Raw genomic sequence first — 17,819 nt, forward strand, 5'->3', positions numbered from 1 at the left:
CCCGAGGAGACGCGTACGCAAAACGGTGCGGATCTGTCCGCAACTGGGACTACCTTGGCGAGGGTTTAAAATGGAATTTTGTGAAGTTCGATTTGTCCATTTGTGCTCTTCACGCGCTAAGGTATCTTTTTGGAGCTTTGGAGTTCATTATGGATTCCAAGGAAAAGACCTTAAATGATCATAATTTATAATACGTGATATGAAATTATTAACAGAAATTTTAGAATGAGCAAAAATTGTGGCATCCCATGCCATTAACACATTTTTATTCTTATTATGCAATTTGATCGGTGCATTCTCAAATTTCTCGTTCTACATGAGTTATTATATGAATAATAGAAAAGGCTGTTTGACTTTGACTTATCATCTGCACCTGCTCGACTTATAAAAAGAGAAAAAGAGAGAACCCTAGTAAGAAAGAGCTCCCTAATTGGCAATCGAGGGGTCCCCCAGCTACTAAGAAAATAATAAGAAAAATTATATTGGCCGAGAGATTGGTTTCCTTCTAGCTTATAGGCTATCTACGGGCTAATTCGGTCATTCAATGATAACTTTTATCTTAGTTTCAGTTTGGTATTTTGGTCAACACTGCTGCATTATTCACGAGATTTTTCAAAGAAAAATAAGACCGATATGCCGACACCGATATGCAATAATATCCTTGAACCTTACATGATATACAGCATTGTCCCGTTGAACAGCTGATGACTCGAGCTGTGATACGCCCTCGACTTTTAGGTTTATGGATCTAATTAGGCTCCGATGTGATATAATGCTTGATCACGCAAAATTCAAAGTATAGGCCCTATAGGGACTGGATGAACATCTGTATATTGTATATTAATCACATGGACTGAATTGACATATATGTAATATATATCCACCGAAATTTCTTTCTTTTCAAGTACATGAATTGTTCTATTTAAGCCATTTTCCAATTTCCTATATCAAATTTTGTTTTTTTTAATAATATACGCGGGAGCCTTTATTATAATTATTATAATAATATAACAATATGGAGAGGCGTTAATAATTAAATGAAGAGAAGGGGGGAGCAGCTTTGGAATGCCGCAATCAGCGCTGGTCATTCTCATTTATCAAATCAATATCAGAAGTCCTTGTAGGAATGAAAGTGATAGAAAAAATAATCTCACAGAAATATATATAAAAAAATAAAAACTAAAAAGATAATAGATAAAAGAAAATAAGAAAAAAAAATCAATAAAGGTAGAGGAAATAGTCAACTGGCCCCGCCTATGTATATAGTTCGCAAATTAACCATTCTTCTCATTTATCGTATTAGCATTACATGATCGTTAGATTTTTGTTTTCGCTTCGCCAATGTCTACGACCTCATCAGTGCAAAGGCACAAAATTAACTGTGAACATATTAAAATTAAAAAGTTAAATTGATAATTTTTAATATATATATATATATATCTAAATTTTTTATTATGTTGTTGGAATATAAGAGAGCCCTATGAGTTTAATACAATGAAATAGAAATTTTAATAATTAATAAAGAAACACAATAACCTCATTGAGTATCTAATCTAGAATTTCTTGATTATCGGGTAAGTACGTGCGTCACTCCGTTACTCTTTTTTTTTTTTTTTTTAAATTTCGTTCTTAATTTCTAAAAAGGAAAAAAGAAATACGCTGCGCAAAACTACCTCCTTGTATTGTTATCTTTTAGACCTTCTTTCATGTTGAGAAGGGATGGAGATGTTCCCCATAAAATATTGTTCATGTTCTATAAGACAAAGTTGGTCAAACGCTTAACGATAAACTATTCAAAAATATTCAAATACTTAATCCCACAAGATGAAGAGAAAAATCTTAGGGTGTGATCCAATTCTATACCCAATATATATATATATATATATATATATATGTATATGACCCTTAGAAGGGAATCATTAGTGGTTGCTCTCCATATTATAATATGGTAAAACTGATTAATGTTTGTTTACTAATGTTGTTTATTTAAATATGTGAATTAACAATTGATTAACAAATATATTTAACCATGGTGTTGCAGTCATCTATACGTAGTGGATGATGTCGACATTGATCTAGAAACAGAATCACTATCTCCGACGATGGTGACCCATATCATGAACCAGGAAGGAATATATATATCTCGAAGACTATACATATATATATATATATATATATATATACATGCATAAGTGACGGCAATTACCAATAATTCTTATGAACCTTCGATAAAGTACACCGATCATAGTTTAGCTTGTATATCGTCCTCGGCAATCACTAGTGGAACGAAATTCGGTTACGGAAAACTAACTTTATTGAACGTCAACAAGTACATATACATCTGATATTGATTGTGTATTTGTTCGAGGGTTTCTGGTCCGAGCGATAGATTGTTATTCAAAATTGCCCTAAACGAGCGAGAAGAGAAGAACCTAGAGAAGAGGTTAGATAAATTAATCTTGGCTTCCATATGATAGCCGACCTTAGGTGTTTTAAATTTATCATGTACTACAATTATTTGCTTTAAGGTTTTTTTCTAATGGACCAAGCTGTGAAGAACAGTTAGTAGTTTCATTTGATTACCAACTGACACTATTATTTTATTACACATCATTAATTAAAATAGGTTATCGTTAACTTTTGCCATATGATTGATCGTTTGAACTTCTGAATATTGAGAAGAACCTTCAACGAAAGAGGCAGAGCACCCAAGTTTCCTCTTTTTCACCGAATTTGAAGAAATAAAAGGGAATATAAAGAATGTGAAGATACTGTGTTGTCCGTCCAATTGATTTATCAATTCAATGAAAAGAAGTAAAGCCATTTTTATCGGGGCGTCGATCATCTCATCAACCTTGAATCTATACATATGTCCAAAACATGAGAATATTAACTGGGACATATATAAGATCTGGTGGTCGGTGGTATAATATCAGTCTCCATTAATTTAATCAATCCGATGTTCAATCAGCAGTAAAATAAGAATAAGAACCACTAAAAGAGTAGTAGGCTTAAGGGTTAAGGGAATCATCCTCTACCATTTATATTGGAAGAATTAGGTTTTGGAGGATTGATTACCCTTCTAGATATATATTTGTATATATAGATGAAAGTGTATATATGTTTTTTTTCTGTTACAAGAGAGACTCGTGGCCTAATATAATAAAATAGAAATCCTAATTAAAGGCATGGGCAGTCTAACTGAACATCGAACCTACAACCTCTTGATTACTTGCTGAGAACATGCGTCACTACGCTACACCCTCTTTTGATAATATTATACATTGAATAACAAGTTGCACACATCAAAAAGCCATTTAAGAATAACCTAAGTTTTGTTTGTCTCCTACAAATGTAAGTCTTTGGATTGAATATGAGCTTGGTTTTTTTGGACCCTATAAGAAAAACTCTTTTTAGAAGCAATGATATTTGCTTCTAAAATCTATTTATTTGCCTCTAAAGGTATTAGAGACAAAATAATAAATTGTTTCATTTACCTGTATCATTTTAGATCTATAGAGGCAAATTAGCAACAATTGATAAAAGCCGCTAATTTGTTTTTTTAGTGTTAATTAAATTTGCCTCCAAAAGGAGATATAACAACAAATGTTGTTACTAAATTTATTATTTCGGACAATTGTAATTTTCTCTATAATTTTTTTAAAATAAATTATGGTAATTATATTTGACTATTATCTCCTTCATATTTTTATATTATAACTTGAACCCGACTCAAACTCTTGACCTAGCATAGTATTTTTAGTCTCGAGCCTTTACGATTTCGCCACCTATGCAATTTAACTTATATGTAATATTTTTGTCAAGACTCAATAAATATGTACAAATTTTATTTATATAATTATCTAAAATTAAGAAAATAATGAATATGCATATAATATTAAATCAAACATTATGCATATATATATTGTTAATTCTCGGGTGGCAGGTTGAAGATTGTTAAAGTATCCAAACAATTGTGTAATAAATCCTATATATAAACACAATAAACGAAGTAAAATACACAAAAATAATGCTAAAGTACTATTTTATTTAATTCAAAAACTGCATAATGTAATTCGCATCCATAAATAAATAAAATATATTTTCAACTTATGTTGAGAGTAATTTGAATATCCTTTAATTCATGTTGAATATATTATTTATTTAAAGTAAAAATAATTCATCAAACTTTTAACATTTTATCTACTTACTCTGTAGGTAAAATTTCATAAGATTAAGGCAAACGAGAATTAGATTTAGAGAAAATTGTATTTTACCTCTAAAAGAATATATTATGGGCAAATAAAATTGGACTTAGAAGCAATTAAGTCTTTTGCATTCTAAATATATATATTTAGTGACAAATTTTCTATATGCCTCAACTAATATGTTTCTAAAAGTTATTCTTTTGAGGAAAAATACTTGTTTCTTGCTAATAATTGTGGTATGGATTTGAAATTTAGTAAAGTATTAATTTTAGGTGCTTTTAGAGGCAAATAAAATTCACATAAGAGACATATATTGTATTTGTCTCAAAATGAGAACTTAAGAGACTAATATTGTGATTGCCTCTCATTATTTGTCTCCAATAAGGGTTTCTCTTGTAGTGGAAAGAGATCTTGATGGAATGGCACAAGAAGCTAATTCAGAACTAAAAAGTCATGGATTCGATTCTCATTAGTGAAATTTATGTGTCCACTCATTTCGCATTATTTCTTAATCATTTTATTAGACTCAAGTACCTCCCTTATGAATGAAAAATATAAATATATATATATATATTTTGTGAAATGAATATGGGTATATTTATAAGTTAATATATGGTAATTTATATGGTACTTTTTTTTTCTGTATGAACCCCAATATGCGGAAGCCCAATTGGACTCCGACTAATCCAGTCGAGCCGAATTGGCTACTAAGAAGTAATTTATATGTACTTAATTTCGAATGTGATTTTCGAACAATATGCCTTATTCTGACTTTCATACGAAATGTCACTAGATTTCACATTCATGCATATATACATGCTTTGATTTACTAATGTACTTACTTTGCTCCATCTCCAGGGATCGAACTCCGTAGGGTTTGTGTGAAGGTCCGGATCCAAATGAGTAGCCGTGAACATTGGAAGAACATTCCATCCCGCGGGTATGCATAACCCTTTGTCCATTAATTAAGTTGATTTTGATCAGAATTAATGTTAAACATCTGCTGGCAGGCCAGGTATCCAAAGAATAATACAAACTAAAGTAATTATTTAATATATATAAATATATATATATATATAAGATCAAATAATCAATAATTAGAAGGAGGTAGCACGAGTAATTTTGTACCTTTGTACTCGATATCTCGGATTGCTTTCCGGTGCACAAATTTGACTACATTCCCGTACCTCAAAGTTAATTCAGAATTAAAAAGTCATGAATTCGATTCTCATTAGTAAAATTTATGTGTCCACTCATTTCGCATTATTTCTTAATCATTTTATTAGACTCAAGTACCTCCCTTATGAACGAAATATTTTTATATATATTTTTTGTGAAATGAATATGGGTATATTTATAAGTTAATATATGGCAATTTATATGGTACTTTTTTTTTCTGTATGAACCCCAATATGCGGAAGCCCAATTAGACTCCGACTAATCCAGTCGAGCCGAATTGGCTACTAAGAAGTAATTTATATGTACTTAATTTGAGCAATATTTTGACAGTTTATGAAGAGAAAGTCCTCTCTATGTCAAAGTAGTCGTAGAGAGAGCTGTAAGATTAGCTTCATGCCAATGGGCAAGAATTTGCCATAAATAGATTGATTTTAAGTTTTTGTGGTTTGGACATGAATTTTCTATTGGCTAAGTGTTCTTTTAGTAATTACGTAGGAGAAAAGGGAAAAAGAAACAAAAGAAAGTATACTTCATACTCTACCGGATTGGTAATTAAAGTTACGTTTTAAAGACAAATTATGTTTTTCTCCCATTAGAAGTTTTGTGAACCTGAAAATTTGCGTATAATACAAGGGGCCTTCTACCTCCCTTATCAAGAGACGATTCACAGCCTAATATACATCACATCAATTTTTTATGGAGTACTTTAGTTTTACGTCACAGAAAGTTTATAACAAATCATAAAAGTATAAACTGTCTCCTAAAGAAACGGTAGAAATTTGCGTAAAATTAAAATGCCACTATTTACATGCGTATATATTTGAACTGAAGTGATAAATCGTACGACAAATTTTTTATTTTCAATGTTCTCACTGAGTAAGAAAAAAACAAACAAATATGAAGTTTCGATGGTGAAATAGAATAGCATAGGATTCTGCCCTCTTCATGTTGATGTGTGCATGTCGTTGAACAAAACATATTCAAAGCTTTGACCTTGACCAATTGCATCCCCACTCAATAAAAACGACATAGGATACAACGAAGAGAAAACCAGAAAACCACAGTCAAAGTTGAAATCAGAAGGTTTGGCAAGTGCACGCGCCACAATATATTTTCCGTATGACCATGTGGTATCTAAATCTAAAACCCAATACTCAATAAAGTCAGGTCAATTTATTAAAAAAATGTAAGCCTAGTAATTGTGAATTTTCTTCATTTACAAAATTTAAATTCGAAATTTTAGTTAAAAGAAACGTACGAAATCAGCTTAACCAACCCACATTTGTTGTTTTTTCTTGATAATTACGTCGATTATATATTTCCTTCTTCTCTCTTTCTCCTCTCTCTCTATTTTTTCTTTTTTTGGCAATGACAAATAATTTCCTTTTTCTTGGTCTATTTTCTGATCATCCCCTTAATATCAATTTCTTGGCCAAGGAAACTGTATGATTTTATCACATATTTTTACCCATTCTAATTTACTAACTTATGTTGGTTCAAGTGATTCGATGCGTGTTCTACTTAATTAATTTAGGTTTTCCATTTCGAGTTTTTGTAAATAAAAAAATTTAAGAGTTTTATCTTTTAATGGGTCAATCCCGCCCGAATTTAAATTCGTCAAATGGCATTGAACTTTCCAAATAAAAGGAAATACACACTCAAAAAGAAAATAGAGATTTATTCCTTATAAAAGGTGTTAATCAAGAAAGTAGAAAAATTCTATGAGGGAACATTGACCCGACATAGAAAGTTAAGGAAGTGTTTACTTATAGTAAATTTTTACAAAATTTAAAGATTTTTTAAAAACTAGAAAGTTGTATAAAAAAAATGTTTACCAAGTAATAACTTAAAAGAATTTTACAATAAATTCTTTTTCTAATTGTCTAATATATACATCACTGAGTAAAACATTTAAATATTGTTTCAAAGAACTTGCAATCATGTCGAAGTTTAAAAATTGTTGTTTTTTTTTACTTATCAACTCTCACGAACAATTTTCTGCGTGGAATTAATACACCCGTATTCTATTACTTTTTGTCGAAGAACTGAATTTACACGCATGAAATCATATTATAAAAGGATTTCAATTCAGGGACCATTTGTTTCGATGAACTTTACATTATAAAGTTCGAACTGTGCATCGTATTTTGCAATGTTTGATCTTAAAGATAACTATTGTAATTACTTTTAAGAGTTAGAACTTTACAGCCGTGTTAGTAAAGGCTTTGTATCCGAAATTGGTTGAACTGTTAGAATACAACAGAGATTTTATGATTGTGAGACCCACATTTAGCTATATAAAAATAAATTATATATTATATTGTCATCAATATTTCCCGTAACCCAATATATTTTACCAAATACAACAATCTCACATTTCGGCTTACAGTCCAAGAAAACAAGTTCCATTATTAAATTTTCCCTCCAATATTCAATTTACTGTAATATAATAATACTTGAACCAAATGTCCCCTCAGTTCATTTCAATTCCATTCAGTTCGATTCAATTTAATTGTAAATGAATTATATTGTTTGGAAAGTGAAGGAATTTTATTGAGATCAATTGAAATAATCTTGTGCAAAATGCATTTAATAGAGTAATTTATTTGCAAAGAATCTTAAAATTCATAACTAAGGTTTTAGTTACAAATGAATTGAACTATGACTCAATCTTGTTCATTTTGTCCCGATTTAAATTTCTTTATACATCTTGAATTTTCAAAACAAATATTATGTCATTTTGATTTCAAACAGAAAAATTCAATTGAATTCTTGTAAAATGAATTGAATTGTTGTTTAGTGAATGAGAATAAACATAAAGAAGGAAAGGAAAAAAAATTAAGTTTTTGAAAGTAAACGAGCCCTAAAATTTATCGTGTTGTTGCTCCCGAGGGTGTGATTTTGTTAAACTTTATTATATATTACCGTCAAGTTGTATCGAATAATTAGATTTAATGTAAAAGAGAGAGAAATGTTAAAACCCCAGAAACACTGTGTTATTAGATAATCTTACCGTATGCCGTCGAAGTTGCATCTATTGAATCTCCTCCGCTAACAAGTCCATTGGTTTTGATAAAATGAACAAGCAAAGCAAGAGGTCACGAGGTTACAACACCCGAAGCTTTCGTTTGAGACTACATCACGAGAAGATTCGGAAACACGGGTGCAAAATGGTGGGAAACTATGTGTACTGAATGTGCTAAAATGATATCATGAACTAGACATAAAGGTGCCCTTGCCCGATAAATATAATCAAAATATATGCAAAATGTGATCTCAGATTATTAATTTCACTCGGTGTTGACTGGCAGTTGAGAGATAATAACAACAAATAATACATGTCTCAAGCAATCCCAAAATATGCCACAAAGCTGATTTTCTCTTTTTCATATTACTTGGATTATATAATAGGAAAAGTTCCATACTATCCCCTAACAAGATCGTTCTTTAGTCTCTTGGGCCATGTTTGATGTTCCCAATTAAAGGAAGGATAGAATTTCTAACTGATATGGATGGTCCCGTGCAAAAATTGTGCGTTTGGTTTCAAAAAAATTTTCAACTCAACTCAACTAAACTCCATTTATCTTCAAAATACGATTATTACTTTTTATTTTTCTTCAATTTTTTTAACCATTCAATTCAATTTTTAATATTAAATTCTCTTAACTATTCATTACTTTTTTCACAATTTAATAACAATTACTTAATCATTATTTTCTTTTAACTATTCATTATTTTTTCACTTTTTTTTTTATAATTCAACAAAACAATCATTACAAATTAATTAAAACTAAAACTCAACTCAACTCAATTCAACTCAATTCTAAAATCAAACGCAGATGATTTTTGTTAAGAGGATATTGAAAAGCGCGGGGGGGGGGGGGGGGGAGCGAATGGACGAGTAAATACTTAATGAACAAGAAAAAAAGAGAAGGGGGTGCGTCTTTTACAAGCAAACCCTTTAATTAGATATTTCTTTTTTTTTTTTCTTTTTTGTGGTAATTAATTAGAAGAGATAGAATATACCAAACCGCGTAAAGTGCATGTGCTTTTAAAAAAGGCCTCTGATCGAGAAAAGCTGGCCATGCGATCTAACGTGAGAGCCAAATGCGAAGCAGCTCACCCATTTTGCCACGTGGAAGCATCTAGTTGGTTGCTTGCTTGTTCTTTGCCCGAGCTATGTGGGGCCATGGCCCCACTGGAAGACAACACATCGGCGTGTATCCTCCTCTCCCTCTATAATTTCATCCGATACGTCCAAATCCATGCTATGATATAAAACTCGAAAGAGAAGTTTCGACGTCTAATTTTTACTTCTCCAAAAAAATTTCATAATTTAAAAATAAGAATAATATTAATAACTCACATAATTAATGTTACAATAGCAATTCTGATTAAATAATTACCAAATATTATCATATTTTCTCTCCTCCTCTTGCTCTCTCCTTATTACGAGTTAAGTCAATTTTCATCGGTCCAATTTTCTTTTTCTTTCATTTTTCTTTTACAAGTTACAGAGCATTAGAAAAAAAACAGTACACATGAATTTCACTAATTTTATATTTTACAAACCTAATTTCGAATTAATAACTATCATTCAAAGCGCGGGTTCTAAACCTAATTTCATGGCCTGATGGTTAAAATGTATGACGATTAAGGGAAAGTCTCATGTTCAAATCACTCCTCAGACGTAATGCTGGAAAATACTCTCAATTGAGCCACTTGCACGGCCCGTGTCGGACTTACCTGTCCCTTGGACTTGCAGGTGTTCACGTGGACCGTGAGATTAGTCAAGCGAAATCCGGACACCCTCGTTATAAAAAAAAAAAGTTAGGTTTAACCTTTCTCTTTCAAAAATAACATATTAGAAAACATTGAATAATTTTCAAAACTATTTAATTAAAGGATAAAGTAATAAATTAAATAAAATTACCTATTTACTATGTTCTCTCCTGATCTCTCTAAGGGGCCAGATAATTCTTTCAATTTTAACAATGCAAATTTGCCTTGGCAAAAAAAAAAGTGCACCTTTTTTTTTCATTTTCTGTATTAAATTATCAAATCTACTTTGCATTTTTTATGTAATGAGCATCGTTCATAAGAATAGGGATTAGGGAATATCATCAGAAATATACATATATGCACAGCTAATTGTATATAAATTTCCCTATGATAAATTTGTAATGAAAAATAATGATTTTGTTATTCAAATTTGGAACGTACACTGGCTCATTGGATCAGGCAGGCTCCACAAATGATAACGTGAAGGAATGCATCGGACAAGGGCAGGCTCCACAACTAGCACACTTGATGTAAGATCTGCCCAATAGTTTCTATCAAAGGAGACAAAATTTATTATCTTGGATGAAATTATATCCATATATAGGATATTGACAAAAGTGTAACAAAATTTCCGTTTTTGGAGAAGATTATTTCTGCGTCAACCGTGAAAGTTTTAGTAATTGAGTTAAAATAAATTTTTTGATGTGTTCATGACTGATTTTTGTAAGCGCAGTGAATATATATATATAATGTAATATTTATAAGTACTTATGAAAGTCCTCAATTAAAAGATATAATTTGGCTAATCAATGTATTTATTTTTTAGTAATTATAAAGGTTATAAGTTGCCTTAATTATACCTCGATCAGAAGGTAATTAAACCTGGCTGATGAGGGGAAAAAAAAGTGCTGGCATCTTGTTTTGTGGTTTTTTTTTTTTATAAACGAAATCATCAATCGAAATTCAAAGAATAGGAAAAGAAATGAATGGCTTGTCGAGGAAGATCTGAGATGAGGAGGAGCCACGAATGAGCGCGAGCGGGGCTGACGTGGAAATTGGTGTCAGCATGCAGATTTTATTTTTATTTTGGAAAGAGAACAAAGAGAAGGCACGTGCCGGAGTTTCTCTCGCACGCTCTGACATGTCGACCCAGACAGACAGACAGACGTGGTTAGAATTTCGGCCTCGTCCTTCTAAATTTACCCCCTGCCTCCTTCTTCTTCTTTCTTTTTTTTTTTTTTTTTGGCTTTCCGTAATTCTTCTTGTTTTTTCCCCCTCTTTTCATAGCAAACTTGTCTTTAATTTGCCATGCACAGAAAGTCGACCGGTCTCCATGAATTTATAAATTTACTGATTTGCCCCACTGAGGTTTGAATTATAATTAATAGACAAGTATATGTCAACACACTCACCGGGATAAATCGATGCGGTATGAAGAAACATGACTTGAAAATCCTATCAATGTGAATTATACAATATTATGTATATTCTCATAAACATATAATATTGTTGTCTGAACTTTATCCTATACATAAGTTAAACAATTATGAAAACACTGAAATCCTTATTCTTTTTTTCCTTTTCTGATAACGAAGGGATACGGATTTTGCCCGACTAATCCCACGATTCGCGTGAACACCTTATAAGCTCACGGGATAGGTTAGTTCGATCACAAGCCGTGCAGGTGATCTAAAAAAGAGTATTCTCCTGCATGGATTACGGGCTAATTCGAATTTGGGATTCGTCCAAATTAACCTATAAGAAGGGAAAATAATTGTGAACTCCAGTCAACTTCTTCGTGACCATGGTCATCTATGTGTTATATATACATGTTTCTGGCTAGTCTATGCAATCAATGTTTTCTCCTTCTGTAATAAAAAAGAAAAAGAATGAAGATTATTTGTCTCGTTTCAATTTTTTTTTAACTCTAATCCACTTAATTCCACTTATTTTCAATTCAACAACGCAATTATTACTTTTCTATTTTTCTTCAATTTTGTAACAATTCAATTCAATTTTTAATACTAAATTTTCTTAACTATTCATTATTTTTTCACATCTTTTCTTATAATTCAACATCACAATAATTATAAACCAATTAAAACAAAAGTTCAACTCAATTCAAATCTAAAATCAAACGCAATATTACTCAAAGATAGTTTTGCAAGTAAGGGTATTTCAGTAATTACACGAAAGCCATGAAAAGTTAAAAGATGAAATGCGGCAAAAGATGAACGCAGAAAGGGAAGGGATGTTATGGGGCGCGCACGAGCCGGAGGCGCCTCCCTTTCACCGTCCGGTGTGTAAAAAGCCCAAAAATCCCATCCACACTCTGACCGGGTAAACCAGTCAACAATCCGCGTTCGACCAGATAACAGACAGAACCCTCCAACAAAACCAGTCGGTCGCCTCGCATTAAATTTCTGGGGGACCCACCATCCATCCCACCTCCTCCTCCGTACGCATCAACCACAGCCAAGTGTCGTTCAATTTGATCCGCCCCTTCTTTTGAACAAAAGAAAAAGTCCTAATTATTGCCATAACATAATAGATTGGCTTGGCTTGTCATCGATCGATACATTGCCGAAATCAAAGCTAAGGCCATTTACGCAAATTGAAAGAGCCCAACATTTCAAACTAATTAAGTTGCATTTTTACAAAACAATAATATTTAAATCAGTTAATAACAATAATAATAATAATAATATGTGAAGTTGTCCAGAATGAATGTTCTTTTTTTTTTTAAAAAGTACGAAACATTGAATTATGGACAACAATATAGCCTACTTGTGACAAATCGAATCACCTCGAGTTTATTATCATCGAGAATTGAAGGTGGATTGTCATGTCCACTTACTCGCGTTCAAAGCCTCGAGCTTAAACCACCTCCTCCACGTAAAACTTGTTTATCATATTAATTGGAATTATTAATTCTACACTGTGATAAAAGATCGAACTTGAAACGGTAAGAAAATTTGAACTTTAGGATATGATAAAACGGACTAAATTTATCATGTTATTAATATTGGTATTTTCACACCGCTTGAACGAAAAAGAAACAAAAAAAAAAAAGTAATATATATAATAATATCTCGGTATAATGCTCCATGGGAAACCTCTCAAAAAGCCAAAAGAGAAGCTGTTCTCCAAAAACCCACACCGTCCTCAGGTCTTATTCACACCTCCAAACCAAAATCTCTCCCTCTTTCATATTGTATTCTATTCATATTCTCACATCACAAATAGAGACTTGGAGACCAAGTTCCCAAAAAAAAAAAACAGAGACAAACGTATGAATGTGAGCTCTTAAAACCTCTCAAGACCAGACCAAACATATACGTGTATGGAGAGGAAAGATCATCAGCATAATCTTTACCAGCAGCAGCATCTCGACTATCCCTCGATGGCGCTGTTCTCCGACGAGATTCCCACCAGCCTCGCCGGGGGAGGAGGCGGCCCCTTCGACCTGCCGTTCGATCAGAAGGGGTTCATGGACTTGTTGGGTTTCCAGGATCACTACCACTTTGCTGCGCCGTCCCCTTCGTCTTCCTTATTCGATCTGCTCGGCCAGCTCCAGCCCCCGCCGCCAGCCCCTCTGCAGATGGAGGTGCCGTCATCACTGTGGCAGAATCAGCCGGGTACAGCTGTCCCATCGCCGGTGCCGGCGGATTCTTCGGAGGTGGTGAACAACCCCGCCACGCCCAACTCGTCCTCTGTTTCTTGCTCATCGAACGATCGTGATCGAGCAGCCGATAAAGCCATGGGAGATGATGAGGATGAAGATGGCGAAGGACGGCGGGGCGGCGAGGGTGGCCGCGACGAAGAGGAAGAGGAAGAAGATAAGACTAAGAAACAGTGAGCCTTCTTCCACTTTCTTGATTTGGAAAATTTTCTGATCAAATATCTTCTTTTTGCTTTATTACCATTTCCTTCACTTTATTTTATTTTTTCAAGGATTAGAAACTAATTATCACTCACGGGTTTGAGTCAATTTGTTGACCGTGTGGGCTATATGTCTACATTTTCCGGGCTATATATTCCTTATTATCCTCTCTTTATAACTTAGACGGAATTTTTCTCTTCTTAAATCCATTTTAATTTCATATGTATTACAATCTAATATTCTTTTAGCCTCAGTATTTAATTAGCAGATCTTCCTTAGTTTACATTTTCTGGCGGATATTAAAAAAAAAAAAAAGGAATTCACAGGTATCGATAATGAGGTGCACATTAGAACAAAGAGCGACACGAATTTATTTTCCTATTTTCTTTCTCCTTTTCCTTTCCGGTGTGCAAATTGAAGAACAATTTGGTTAATTTCCTTAACTTTTTTTTTGTCTTTTTTTTTCCTTTTCTAATGATGTTTTGTTGGGCTTATTGTTGGTGATGAACGAGTTATGCGATGTGTGAAAATTGATTTGGGGAGTTCAATTGTATCAATTATTAGGTTGAAACCTAAGAAGAAGAACCAGAAGAGGCAAAGGCAGCCGAGGTTTGCGTTCATGACAAAGAGTGAGGTTGACCACTTGGACGATGGCTACAGATGGCGGAAGTACGGCCAAAAAGCTGTCAAGAACAGCCCTCATCCTAGGTACACACATGCGCCATTATTAATCCACATTATTATCTAATTAAACCTTGTTCGATTAAGCTCGTAAATTAATTATGATGACCTCGTAGTGAATCTCTATCACTGTCGTTATCTTTAACTTAAGAGGTAATGAAGGGAAGAATTAGGCCCCGATTCGTAAAGATTACCCCCACCTTATAAAGTATGTTCGTGTTACGCCGCGCGTCTAGCTGGCAAACTCGAATTGAAGCTCATCAGAACCATGGTTTTGATAATTTTGTGCAGGAGCTATTACCGTTGCACCACTGCTGGGTGCGGTGTGAAGAAGAGAGTGGAGAGGTCCTCGGATGACCCGTCGATAGTTGTCACCACCTATGAGGGGCAGCATACCCATCCGAGCCCTGTGATGCAGCGCGGGAGCATCGGAATCATGCCGGCGACCTCCACCAGCTACGGCAGTGCGACCCACAGTTCCGCCCTCCTTTCGCTGCCGACATCTCAAAATCACTTCCATTCCTATATGTACAGATCATCTCCTTCCCCTTCACTTATTGGTAACGTTAGCCCTAATGCAAGCTTCAGCTCTGCTTTTCCTAGCTTACATCAAGATGGAAGGTTCGAGACCTCGTTTCCGCCTTCCCTGCTGACCGATCACGGGCTTCTTCAGGACATGGTGCCACTGCCCGCTCCATTTCCGAAGGAACCGAAGGAAGAGTAATTAATTAATTCTTATTGTAAGTTTTTAAGTACGAGGTCATATATATTTTCGCTAGACGACATGTACGAACTCTTCTAACCGATTGAGATAGGTTCCTTAGTTAACCAAGTTATTCGAGTCTCCCGCATACTTCTGCGTTTATCATCAGAGAATGGGTCGAAGAGCCAAATTCAACATGGGGTACTAGCTAGCTAGCTAGATTTTTTATGGCAGGTTTTATTTCTTCTTTTTATTATGACTGGCATTTTTGCTGTGCTTTAGGGAGCATGGCTTAGCTCTTCTTGGGTTCCTTTATGTTTATTCTTTATATGTAGAGATGATATATATATATATATATATATGTTAACTGTCGATGTTAATTATCTTGAGTTATATTTCTACTTATTCGTCGTCTCGTTCTCCACCTCCTCTCTCAGTTCTCTGCCTGCTAATGGCAATATTTATGGAGCATGCAACTTTGAATTGAGAAGTAGGGTTAGGGTTTTTAGTGTGGATTTAAATCATGCACACATACATGAAGAGCTGTTCTCATTGGATCGGAAAGCTTTTCCATTTGCGGTAAAATCTTGGAACTTGGACCCTAATTCACCTCTTTGCCCCTTTCTCCCCGCCTTTTCTATCCTTTTTATGAGAAAAAAGTAGTTGGCCACAAGAAAATTTGGTTCAGTTAATAGAGTCATATCTTCGTTGTGGTATTGTGAAATTCAGAGTTCGATTCTCATCTTTACACTCATCGTACATACATGTATGAGTAAATGTCGGGCAGACACATGCATGTACACATTCTTATACATAACATATGTTATTGATCAATACTTGGAACCCTCCCTTCCATCAATCAGCTCTATCATGTTAAAGAATCATACTATTAAGTCTTAAGGACATATATTATACGCATGTCGAAGTGCAAGATGGTATAATGCATGTAGAATTTCTTATCAGTTGATTCAAGATGATTCTGAATTTTGATCTTACAAATAAATAATACTCTCTGATCGGTGAATTGGCACATAACTTCTTTTACAAGGTAAGCAGTCGAAGACTATTTACGTGTCAATAGGCCTATTCTATGTATAGCAATTCGGTACGAAAACTGACGTGGTGAAAGGCTAGCTAAGCTATATAGCCTTTTCGATCGACAGATGGGGTGAAGATTTACATGATGATATCAGAGCTCTTTCCTTGTTTCTCGAAGAAGATAAAATGCTAATTCTCTACCAAGCGCATCGAAATGTGTCTATATAATGCATGGTTGACCATTTTACATATCTTCTGCTGCAATTCTCTTTTACTTGGGTAAAAAAGAATTGTTATTATATTCAAAGTCTCCAAAGTTTTCTATGGATGGAATTAGTTCTAGATATATACAAGACATAAAGCCGATTATCGAAGAAAGGTTTGCTTGACTAGTTGTATGAACAGGATTAATCAAATGTCAAAAGGTCAGGAAATGGTGTTCAATGCAGTTCAGTCTATCTCATCCAGTTGATAGCTCCTATGGTGTTGGGACGGCACCGTAGTCAGATAGGATGAGCGTGTGGGCTCCTTTTCTTTTCGGTGTATATCACTTGATATCTAAAAAGTCCAATTGTCCCCGACTGATCCGGGGTTTGGGTCGGTCCACTGAAACATAAAAGTTTGCTCCTATCAAATAAATAAATAAAGATCAAATCTCTCTCAACCGTAGATTTTTCCATTTACAAATCCGATGACATTGGTGTGAAACAACCTGAATCAATCCACGTTGATTGAGCGGGCTTCCTTTAGTCGGGGATTATCTAATGGTGCTGGGAGGGGGAGGCACGACACCTTCCTATCAACATAGAATTTTATGTTATTTCTAATAGACTTATTAGGGATAATAGATAATGCTAATTAAATTAAGGGGTATGAAAAATGTCACTGATAAGAATAAATAAAGGTGTAAAAACCTACCGGGGACTTACCAGTAACAAAATCATATAAATTTGAATGCAAAAGACTTATAATCTTGCAATGATAATCATTTTGCTAAAAATGCCAAATATCAAACTTTAAAAAAAAAAATTCTTCGTCGTTAGGCTTAATGTAACTTCCTGGATTTGACCCCGCCCCTGGTATTTTTGTTGACCAACGAGAACCTTAAACCTATAAGGGGATAGATGGAGGAGAAATATAGGATGCTCAGGATCGTAGTCTCTTGGTGAAATCGAATGCAGGACTTCTTGATCACAAATAAAAGGATGATGCTACTGCATCAAACCTGCATTCTCATCCCACACTTGTTTTATACAAACTTACACGGACACCCATTTTTTATTTATATCTTGTACAAATAGAAAGTAACGATCTATGTCCAAATGTGAAACTGAACATCTGTTTT

At 33.9% G+C, this 17,819-nt stretch overlaps 1 protein-coding gene across 1 annotated transcript; it reads left to right on the forward strand.

Moving 5' to 3' along the window:
- Window positions 1-13,284: 13,284 nt before the first annotated feature.
- Window positions 13,285-15,825, forward strand: LOC116192922 (probable WRKY transcription factor 48). Its single transcript, XM_031521629.1, has 3 exons — window positions 13,285-14,024; window positions 14,617-14,760; window positions 15,025-15,825. The coding sequence occupies exons 1-3, from the start codon at window positions 13,513-13,515 to the stop codon at window positions 15,455-15,457; spliced, it is 1,089 nt and encodes a 362-aa protein (XP_031377489.1). The 5' UTR covers window positions 13,285-13,512; the 3' UTR covers window positions 15,458-15,825.
- The last annotated feature ends 1,994 nt before the right edge of the window (window positions 15,826-17,819 follow it).

The sequence above is a fragment of the Punica granatum genome, chromosome 1, assembly GCF_007655135.1.
Source record: "Punica granatum isolate Tunisia-2019 chromosome 1, ASM765513v2, whole genome shotgun sequence".
Taxonomy (NCBI): Eukaryota; Viridiplantae; Streptophyta; class Magnoliopsida; order Myrtales; family Lythraceae; genus Punica; species Punica granatum.

Excerpts from the sequence above, each read along its gene's own strand:
- LOC116192922 (XM_031521629.1), top strand. The coding sequence starts at position 13,513 with ATGGAGAGGAAAGATCATCAGCATAATCTTTACCAGCAGCAGCATCTC. Across the intron at positions 14,025-14,616 it reads GAAGATAAGACTAAGAAACA|GTTGAAACCTAAGAAGAAGA; the intron begins GTGAGCCTTCTT and ends ATCAATTATTAG. Across the intron at positions 14,761-15,024 it reads AAGAACAGCCCTCATCCTAG|GAGCTATTACCGTTGCACCA; the intron begins GTACACACATGC and ends AATTTTGTGCAG.